Consider the following 10,350-nt stretch of genomic DNA (forward strand, 5'->3'; position numbering starts at 1 on the left):
TCGAGATAACAGAAGTGTGTTTCTGCTCTGTTCCAGCTTGTCACACCTGGTGTGATGGGCCTTGAGTGCAGCAAGATCAGACGTGAGCCTGAGGTGGCAGCGACGGAGGTAGAGTATGAAGCTCTGGCTTGTCTTTGTTCCCTGTGTTGAGCCAGCAGAGGGAGCTGCAGATGTAGTCTCCTGCAGGAAAGAGTGGGCCAAAGGGGGCCAGGCCGCCTGTCTGCGCCAGTGCCATTGCTGATTAGTCTGTGTAGAGGGAGATGCATTTTTGCATGGCCTGGCAATCCCGCTGCACAGCAGGAAGAGAAACGACTGTCATGAGACGTGCAGCTCCTTCTGAAGTGCTCCTGATCAGGACGGAGCGCATTTCCTGCAGCTTTCTCTGCAGATGTGCTCCTCCCCTTGAAATCCTCCTGGTTTGTCCTCAGCTCCTGACCACGGCCTGTGCTCTGTTTTGCAGGCTGATAACATGTGGAAGCCGCAGCTGGTGCGTGCGGAGTCCTCTCTCAACGTTCCAGCAATTGCGGCAGCCCATGTTATTAAGCGCTACGTCGCACAGGGGCCGGATGAAGTCTCCCTGGAGGTAAGCAGTTCCAGGCGTTCCTTGGTGTCGTGCGCGGGAGAGTAGTCTAGGGTGTGAACGGCTCAGGAATCTTCTCAGACACCTTCAGAATGTCTGGTGAGGTGAAGCTTGGAAGGTTTGGTTCCAGCTTAGACTTGTGCTGGGTCGGGAGGAGTTGAGCCATCTCTCCAATATGGTTGGATTGGGCATTTGAACCTTGTGATCAAGCAGATCCTGCCCAGTATGGGAGCCTGGTCTCTGACAAACAGCAGACCGGGTGTGAAGTGTGCAGATGTGTTCAGAAAGCCCTGCTAGCTGATGCCCGTGGTTAAACTGGAGCAATTGCTGTCAAGGTTTAGGCTATTCTGCAGTGCAGAAGAAGGCAGTTATTTGAGCTGTGTTTTCCTCACAGCTGTGCTGAAGCTGGGGTTGACGTTTCAATCTCTTGCAGGTGGGAGACATGGTGTGCATTATTGCTATGCCACCAAAGGAGCTGAGCCCCTGGTGGAGAGGCAAGCGTGGCTTTCAGGTAGGCACATGCTTCCAACACGAGAGCACAGCACAACTTCAGTAGAGTCAGGAATCTCAGGTTGGAGCTGCTCTGCCTGCACAGGATGGCTTCTGGATGCAAACAGTTGCCCTGTGTCGGTGTCAGAGGACCTTCCCTTTGGCTCTGGGCTCGGGCTAATGCCCAGCTGTCTTTTTGTTCTTGTTACAGGTTGGATCTTTCCCTAGTGAGTGTGTGGAACTCATTAGCGGAAAGGTTCCAGAGTCCCTCGTCAATTCGTTGCCAAAGCCAGGTACACATGTTACATTTGATACTGCGGGTTAGTAAAATGAGGCCAGAGCGTGGCTTTCAGGGGTTTTGTTAATGCCCGAGTTGAGCAAGATTAGCAAGAGGACTGCATTAAGCTCCATGGAAACACGCAGAGATCTGGCCCAATCCCACTGTGTTTCTTATTGGGCTTGGGGAAGTCACAGAATCCTCCTGGAATGGCTTGGGATTGGAAGGAGCCTAAAGGATCCTCAGGGTCGCCAGCCTGTCTGTGCATTTAGCAGGAGACGAGAGCAGGCTGTCCAGGGCCCCTTCTGACCTGGCCCTGGGCACTTGCAGGGACAGGGAAAATCCGTTCCTGCGTGTCCTGGTTGGGAATGTTCTTCCCATTGTTCCGTGCTCTGTCAAATGCGTTACACTCGGGCTCGTCCAACCAATCCAAGCCTGAAATGAACTGGTTTCTCTGTTTTGTTTCGCAGCGCCGAAGAAACGGGGCAAGCTCCCACCCTTCCTTCGTTCGGTGGTGAAGGCGCGCCCCAGGAGAGCGGAGCAGCCGGAGCCGGAGAAGGAAGGGGTGTTTGGGTGTGACCTGGGGGAGCACCTTCTCCACTCTGGCCGTGATGGTAAGGAACAGCCCATTCCTGAGATCTTCCTCCGTTGGGCATCTGAAGATGCAAGGGAGATCATATCCAGCAGTTGTTTCAGCCTGAAAACGTAGGAAGGCTTCTGGCCACAGAGAGCATAGCTTTTCCTAGCTCTTGTGGTGGTGAGATTGGATTCCTCCATTCCTGAGGGAGCTGTGATGGGACTTGCAGTGTCTGTGGCTTTGCCAGAGTTACTTTCTCCAGGCTGTTGATAGGTGGTGGCATTTCTGGAAAGCCAAGAACACATCTCTGTGCAGTTTCCTCACAGCTGTCTCTGCCAGCTTTCTCCTCTAAGGAGGAGGCAAGCGGTAGCCTGGCTGGGCTTAGTGGATGGGATGTGAGAAGAGCACGGCATGAACCAGGACTTGAGGAAGAAGCTCAGCTAACAGCTGAGTCTCTTGTTCTGTAGTCCCCCAGGTCCTGCAGAGCTGCTCTGAATTCATCGAGCAGCATGGCGTGGTGCGGGGGATCTACCGCCTGTCCGGCGTCACGTCCAAGATCCAGCGACTACGGTAAGAGTGCTGTGACTGACGCAACTGTCAGTAGGGGCATGTGCCATGCTGCGGGCGTTCAGAGGAAGCCCTTCCTTTTCTTGACTGTACTTGGTGTGGCTTTGGACTTGTTTTCGTCTTTCTCAAAGCCCTCTGCCCAATTCTGTGTCCTTCTCTGCAGCCATGAATTTGATTCAGAGCAGGTTCCTGAGCTCAGCGTCCGTGACATTCACAGCGTGAGCTCCGTATGCAAGATGTACTTCAGGGAGCTCCCGAACCCTCTTGTGACCGAGCAGCTGTATGACAAGTTCTCGGTAAGCACAGGGCAATGCCTTGCACTGCTTGGCCTGGATGACACAGGCTGCATGCTGCGGTGTTCCCCCGATGCCTCTTGGAAGGCATCAAGTCTGCCTCGGTGCTGAGCAGCAGCGCGCTGTCCCCACGGTTCGCAAAGCTGTGGCAGCTCTCTAGGCTGACTGGTGTCTGAATGCCTTCCTGCCTTTTTCCAGGACGCTGCTCGTGCTGCTACGGAGGAGGAGCGGTTGCTCAGGATGAAGGACGCCATCCAGCAGCTGCCCGCTCCTCACTACAGGTCAGTGCTGCGCTCGGTCTGCTGAGCTCAGCCCTGCTGCCTTTCAGAGGGCGATGATGCGATTCCAGGTGTTGCCTGACACCTGCAACATCATGCGTCTGCACGCTGAAGCGGCTGAAGGCTGCATGGGGTCAATGGACTGGGTCGGTTCCTTGGCACGGGGGCACGGTTGGTGCAGCCGATGGCTGCGACTGTGCTTTGCAGGGCTTGGTGCTGCAGCGTGGTGGCACTGGGAACGTTTTATCTACTTCCTATTCAGGGACGGTAGCAATGCCATCAACTAGCATGAAGTGAGGTTTGTTTTGTGCACTGCAGCACGGCTTGCTTTTTGGTGCTGAACATCTGCCCCTCTTGTTTGTCCAGGACTTTAGAGTACCTGATGAGGCATCTGGCGTCTCTCGCTGGGAGCAGCTCGGTCACCAACATGGACGCTAAGAATTTAGCAATCGTGTGGGCTCCAAACCTCTTAAGGTAAACTTCTTTTTCTGTTGAAGCACAACGCTTAGTTCTGCTCTCCAGAAAGAAAGCAGTCCTCCCTTCTTCTTCCTCTAGTGTGCTCTTCTCCTGTAAAAGCTGTCAGAAGTGGCTGGCAGCAGAGGAGGAGCCTGGACTGCTCTCCCCCAGGCCCAGGGGCCCAATTTCTAGATGGCAGTTTCTGCTCTCCTGTTGAGCTGGGACTGCTGTGTCCTTGATCATCCAGGAGAATTTTGTCAGTGGCATTGCTGCTTGCCCACTGCGGAAGTCTCCAGAGCCCAGCTGGACTGCTTTGGGCTGCAAAACTTCAGACCTGGGGAAACAGTGTTGGAGGAACGACTTGTAAAATCTGCCTTTTCTTCAGATCCCAGCAGAGCCAGTCTGCCTGCGTCAGCGGAGGAGCTGCCTGCTTAGAAGTGCAGACGCAGGCAGCAGTGGTGGAATTCCTGATCGGCAACACAGACGTCCTCTTCCACACCAAATCCACGTCAGCCGTGGGAGAGGGAGCAGGTGAGCGTCTTCCTCCGTTAGCTTGATCTTGATCCAGTCCAGGCCCTCTACAAGATCATTCAAATATGCTTTGACTCTAGATGGGACAGGAGGCTTCTGGGCTTAGATGAGAATATGGCACCCTGTTGCTGGATCCCGAGAATGTCCGAGGCACGCCTTTACATGGAGAAAACCATCCCTGCCTTTAGGATGTTTTGAATGGGGGTGAAGCATGATTGAAGTGTGGCAGCAAAGCTTTCTGAGTTCCCAGATCCGTTTTCTAGGGCTTTTTTTTTTAATGCCTGTTTTGCTACAGTGCGCAGCTCTTAATGATGACTGTGTCCTTTGCCACGAGCATACCTCTGAGCATCCAGTTACTCTGAGCTCCTCTTCTTCCAGTGGCTCGGATAAGCAAGTCTGAGAAGAATGCAGAACTGGGATGGCTGTGCTGCTGCTTTCTGATCCTCCCTCTTACCTGCGGTTTTCCCTTGCAGGGCACAGTTCTGTACCTGGGCCCGAGTCTGTGCGGGAGTCTCCTCCTGCCACAAAGCTGCTCACCCTGCAGGAGGCGCAGGCTCTGAGAAGAGGCCAGAGCAGCTCTCCTGCTGTGGCACAAAGCAGCGACATCGAAGTGGAGGAAGACCCCGCAGCCATATCAGGGAGATTCGACACAGTCCTTGATTTTCCATCTCAAAGGTAAAGAGGATTTCCCTTTCCAGCCCCTATCATCACTGGTCAGGTGGGCTTTCTTGGTTTACTTTTTGTCCATTATATCGCCAAGGATTCAACTAACACAACTCTAAGCAGAGCTGTTGGTGAGTCTTGCTGGCACTAGAAATTGAAGATGGCAGTGAGCTGAGGCCGAGGAGCTGTTAACGTAAGAGTCAGAGATGCTTTTGAGCCTCCCTTATGGCTGCACAGTTCCTCATAAAGCAGTTAACGCCTGCCAGCTCCTGTCCTGTCCGGCTGTGGAGGCTTTGCTCACATGCTCTGCATCTTGCTTGACATGGTTGAGAGGAATGTAGCCAGCAGGGCTTGAGGGCTGAGCTGTAGGAATGGAAGCGTCCTCTGCTGTTTGAAACAGAGCGCGTTTCCAAGCTGCGTTTCAGCAGAAAGCAGGCAGTGCCAGGAATGGGCAACTATTGGCAAGGGCTCGGTGCAACTCTTCCCTCACCCTGCACCACGACTGACAGCATGCTCTGTTTTCTCTCCAGACCAAGTTCTCCCAGAAAGAGGGAGGAATCACCATCTGTCAGCTGGTGTTCTTGCTTCTGCCTGCGCAGACCACCTTCTGTGGGCAAACGCCAACTTCAGCGCAGTGCAAAGGAGCCCTCACAAGCAGAACTCGTGGTCCTGGCAGGTAAGGGTGCAAATCCAGCTTTCAAAACACTGCTTGTCAGCAACGCAGTTAGAATTCATGCTTTCAGTGGGCTTGTACCTCCTTCCGGCATTCAAGCCCGTTCCTGACATCTTCAGCTGACCCCTGTTTTCCCAAAGGAGCCTCTCAAGCTGTTTGAAGCCTACTTGATAGGCAGAACCAAGCCTTTGCCTCCAGGGGCAGAGAGAGTTTGACACTAACCCCTGTGTATCCACTGCTTCCTAGGTGAATCGAGCCCTTCTGAGGCCAGAAGAGCCGGGTCAAGTGCTGGTGGCTCAGAGAGTGCTTCCATCAATGGACAGCTCATGGGAAGCCCAAGTCGCTGCACGTCCAATATAAGCCTTGAATGTGACAGCAGCGACGGAGAGAAGGAGGTGACCGTTGTTGAAGCGCTCATTTCTCCCAGCTGTCCTGAAAGGGCTTCCCCGAGCCTGACAGAAAGCACCGTCACCAGCCTGGACTGTGGCCTGGTGCTTCTGCAGTGCAGCCCAGCCCAGACACAGCCCGAATGCCCCAACAGCGACACCTCCAAGCAGGACCAAGGCAGTGTCGCTGAGGAGAAGCCGAGCCTCTTGGAGGGGGACATGGAGTCAGGCTGCAATTCAAATGAAAGCCTTCCGTGTGACAGCAGAGATGGAGAGAAGGAGGTTGTCGTGGTTCAGGCACTCATCTCTCCCTGCTCTGCTGAAGGGACTGACGTGAGCCAGCAAGAAACCACAGTCACCTGCCTGGACTGTGGCCTGTCTGAAAGCAGCTGAAACAGGAGTTAATGAAGACCCCAGCATTAGGACAATGGGGCAGAGGATAACTACACTGATATCCCACATGGTCTCTACAGTGTTGGAGGTGAAAGGGGGACATTGGCTTTCCCCTCAGAGATTTTTGAAGTATAAAGCCATTCTAGTGGAGCAAGATGATGAAGAAATAACAGTAACAAATATTGTAAATCCAGCTGAATTCTTAGTGCAATTAAAAGGAGAACCTGTGTCTCACGACTGTTTAGAGACTATGGAAGCAGTATATTCCAGTCGCAGAGACTTGAAAGAAGAACCACTGGAGGATGCGGAAGACATCTGGTACGCAGACAGGAGCAGCTTTGTTCGACATGGGAAGATAAAGATATGGACTGCTTCAAAATATGCCTTTAGTGCTGTTCATGCACATGGAGCAATATGGAAAGAAAGAGGACTGTTGTCAAGCCAAGGGACAGGTCTTAAACACACTGAAGAAATAGTCAGACTCCTGGAGGCAGTCCAACAGCTGGAGAAGGTTGCTAAAATGCACTGTTGATGCCACCAAAGGGGAGACAGTGCTGAAGGAATGGGAAATGCGCTGGCTGACAGAGAAGCAAAGCGAGCGGCAGAGGGTGAGGTGGTGGAGGCTTCCTTGATTCCAGATGGTAACATGCAGGTGGATGGTGAGCCAAAGCACTCAAAAGAGTATTGGAACTTGATAAACGATTTGGAAGGGCAGGTAAAAGAGGAAGGATGGACCTTTCCACCACTAGGGAAAGTAATTATTACAGCAGCCATATGATGGGCTGTGGTGACTGAAGATAGGAAAACTCACTGGGGAGCAGAAGCATTACATAAATATCTTGTTCAACCAGTGGTCACCCGAAATTGGTATACTGCCATTAGACAAGTGACCCAGCAAGGTGAAGTTTGTTTACCAAATAATCCTAACACAGGCCACAAAGTTCAGTTAGGGCAAATAGGGAGATAAATTATCCAGGACAAGAATGGCGGGTAGATTTCTCAGAGCTCCCAAGAAAAGGGGGGTACAGATACATGTTAGTTTTAACAGATGCCTTTTCAGGATGGCCTGAGGCATACCCGTGCCGGACTAACCAGGCCAGGGAAGAAACAAAAGTTTTGTGACAGGAAATAATTCCAAGGTTCTGGGTGCCAGGAACAATCTCTCCAGATTGAGGCCCCCATTTTATTGCTAAAGTGGTTCAACAAATCAGTACTTTATTGGGAATCAACTGGCAGTTGCATACAACTTACAGGCCACAGTCAAGTGGCCAGGTGGAAAAGAGGAACCATTTATCTAAGCTGCAAATACTAAAAGTTGGCCAAGAGGCTGGGATTCCATGGTTGCAAGCACTGCCTCTGGCACTTGTGAGAATTCAAAGTAAACCCCAACCAAGGAAGGATGAAGCCCATATGAAATTCTCTATGGGTGACCTGTGCGGTGCCTTTGTACTGCAGCCCAGCCCAAAGACAGCCTGAGTGCCCGGACAGCGGCACCTCCAAGCAGGACCAAGGCAGTGTCACTGAGGAGAAGCCGAGCCTCTTGGAGGGGGACTTGGAGTCAGGCCTGCAGTCCCAGGCACCAGGCAGCAACACGAGCTCTGAGCCACTCTCTCCTCAACAACAGAGGATGAATCCTATCTTTCCCCGGACCTCTCCCATCCTCCTTTCTCTGGCTGAATAAAGGCACTCTGGTGCTCAGACAACACCTTGACTGTGTTCCGAGTCTTCATTCACATTGACCGGGATGAATGCAAGAAACAGCAAGGCAGCTCAGCTTGCATCAGCGAGAGCTCTGTTACCGTTTTGTAGGGGAGCAAATAGTCTCTAGCATCCTGGATGCTGCTCATGAAATCCCCAAGCTTCCTGTCTGTGGCTTTGTGATGCTTTTCAGGGCCCCTGATGCTCTTGGCTGCCTTGGCCTCTCCCTAACACCTCTGTCCTCCTGCCATGTCCATTCCCAACTCCCACCTACAGGCTGCCCCTGCAGATTGTCTCCAGCCCTGCCATCATCAAGCTGCTGCAGGAGGAGCTCACCCTGACCAACATCAGACAGTACTGCCTGCCTCTCTCACTCTCTAGACCAAGTGTAACTACGCTGTCGTGGAGACAAATGCTTTCTGTCACATCCTCCATCCCCAAAGCCATTTACCGGTAGGCGGCTCTTGCAGAAGAAGAATCAAGCAGCAGAACCTTTTGCTCAGCTACAGCACACAAATGCTACAAAAGCAGAAACAACCCTCAAGCTCTGGGTCTGCGGGTCTGCACAGGCATGCATGGACTGTGTTTGATGGTACCCCCATCCTTGATTTCCTTCCCTGCTCCTTGTCTGATGGCACTGCTGAGCCAGGAACAAGCTGCCCAGCGTGGCAGAGCGTGGTGCAGAGCTGTGCTGGGACCTCTGCTGCAGCTTGGCGTGCAACCTCATCCACTTCTCTGACAGACCTGCTGATCCCACGCGTGCCATCGGGATGCTCTGGCACGGGATGTGCCTCCAACCCAAAGCTCCTTCCCACCTCCCAAGGAGAAGCAAAGCAACCCAAGCATTGCCAACAAACCTGCCCAGGAGTCAGCAGGGAATGCAAACAGCTTCTGGCTGCTCCCTTGCACTCCCGTCCTAAGTAAGAGAGCCCACAAGGACTGGCTGGAAAATCAGTGCATGACACACGTGAGTGTGCACAGGATGGCTGAAAGCAGTGGAGTTCCATGAGTTGTGTGTTTGTGTGTGTGTGTGGATTTGTGCACGGATGGTGTTGCACACATTTGTGTTCATGAGCGTCCAAAGCAGTGGGGTTGCTCAGGTGTGTGTAGGTCAGTGGGTATGTGTGCAAGGATGAGCATGCACATACATGTGCTTGCACAGGGGTGTGCAGAGTGTTGGAGTTGCACAAGGACATTGTGGTACCGGTGTGTGCGTGCACTTTGGGAGTGAAAGGAAGGGGTTACACATGTGTCTGTGTGTGTGCGCACAGGGCTGCACTAGGGGATGTGGACGCGTGAATGTGTGTGAGCACACGGACAGTGCATGGACGCAGTGGCAAAAATGTGTGCTTGCACAGGGGTGTGCTGAGGAGTTGGGTTGCACACAGGTGCACACAAAGGGATGTTTTCTGGCAGTTGTTGGCACATACGCGTTCCCAGGGATGGTTTGCACACGTCTGTGAATGCAAATGAGGACACACGATGCGGCGCGTGCACGTGGGTGTTCAAAAAGGGGCAGAGTGGCGCACGTGTGTGCGTGTGCATGTGGATAGGAGGAAGGCTGGGGTGCAGGTTGACCTCTGCCGTGGTGAGTGGGGGCTCACGGTGTTGCTCAGTGGTAGATTTGTTCACGTTGAGTGCTCTCAGGAAACTCGCTCAACACTGAAGGCCTTGCCGAAGTCTGGCTGAGTGATGTCAGTTGCTTTTCCTTTCCCCACTGATGCTGTCACTCTGCTGTAGAAGGCCACCAAAGTGAGCAGGCTGCATGTCTCCGTTTCTGCTGTTTCTCCATTTCCTTCTTGTTGCTCCCTGTAAGCAGCAGGTTCAGCCATGCTGCTTTCCTGCCTTCTCTGCTGGATTTCATGTGGTCGGGATGAAGCTCAGAGCTCCATCTCTGAGAAAGTTTTTCTGAGCAAGTGACCATCTCTTTTCCATTCCTTTGCCCCTCACAACAGTTTTCCAGTGGCTCTTGTCCAGTAATTCTTTGAACAGCCTGCAGCTGACTCTGCTGAAGCTCAGGGTCCCGACTTTGCTTTTTGCCAGGCCCGCATTCCTTGAGATGAGGAACTCTAGGAGGGCATGGTCACTACAGCCCTGACCACCTCCAGTCTTAGCCCTTGGCGTGCACCATGTCCAGTAATGCTTCCCTTCTGCTTGATGTGCTCAGTGCTTGGGCCACAAAGTTCTTCTCAGTGCACTCCAGCAGTCTCTGAGATAGCTGGCAGCCAGCCATGCTGATTTCCCAGCCTGACTGGAATCCCCCATCAAGTTGAAAATCAGTGAGCACGGTGCTGCTGGTAGCTGCAGTAAGCAGGGCCCATCAACAGTCTCCCTGGGCCAGGTGGCCTGGTGCAGACCCTCAGCTGCAGAAGCCCATGATTGGTTTAGTCCCTAATTTTACCCACAAGTTCTCAATGTGATCATGGCTGTTCTTAGTCCTCTGCAGTCAGCTTCTTCATCTAGAGGGCAAATCCCTTGCCCTGCAGAAT

General features: G+C 52.9%; 1 protein-coding gene across 1 annotated transcript; it reads left to right on the forward strand.

The window, feature by feature from the left end:
* Positions 1-1,040: 1,040 nt before the first annotated feature.
* LOC140263872 (rho GTPase-activating protein 32-like) lies at positions 1,041-5,599 on the forward strand. Its single transcript, XM_072359183.1, has 10 exons — positions 1,041-1,091; positions 1,281-1,362; positions 1,817-1,960; positions 2,391-2,493; positions 2,654-2,786; positions 2,982-3,064; positions 3,428-3,535; positions 3,903-4,048; positions 5,242-5,387; positions 5,525-5,599. The coding sequence occupies exons 1-10, from the start codon at positions 1,041-1,043 to the stop codon at positions 5,597-5,599; spliced, it is 1,071 nt and encodes a 356-aa protein (XP_072215284.1).
* Positions 5,600-10,350: the final 4,751 nt, after the last annotated feature.

This window comes from Excalfactoria chinensis, chromosome Z (genome assembly GCF_039878825.1).
Source record: "Excalfactoria chinensis isolate bCotChi1 chromosome Z, bCotChi1.hap2, whole genome shotgun sequence".
Lineage (NCBI taxonomy): Eukaryota > Metazoa > Chordata > Aves > Galliformes > Phasianidae > Excalfactoria > Excalfactoria chinensis.

Coding starts and splice junctions, on each gene's coding strand:
- LOC140263872 (XM_072359183.1), top strand. CDS start 1,041: ATGCCACCAAAGGAGCTGAGCCCCTGGTGGAGAGGCAAGCGTGGCTTT. Junction 1,961..2,390: donor TCTCCACTCTGGCCGTGATG/GTAAGGAACAGC, acceptor CTTGTTCTGTAG/TCCCCCAGGTCCTGCAGAGC. Junction 4,049..5,241: donor AGCCGTGGGAGAGGGAGCAG/GTGAGCGTCTTC, acceptor TTTTCTCTCCAG/ACCAAGTTCTCCCAGAAAGA.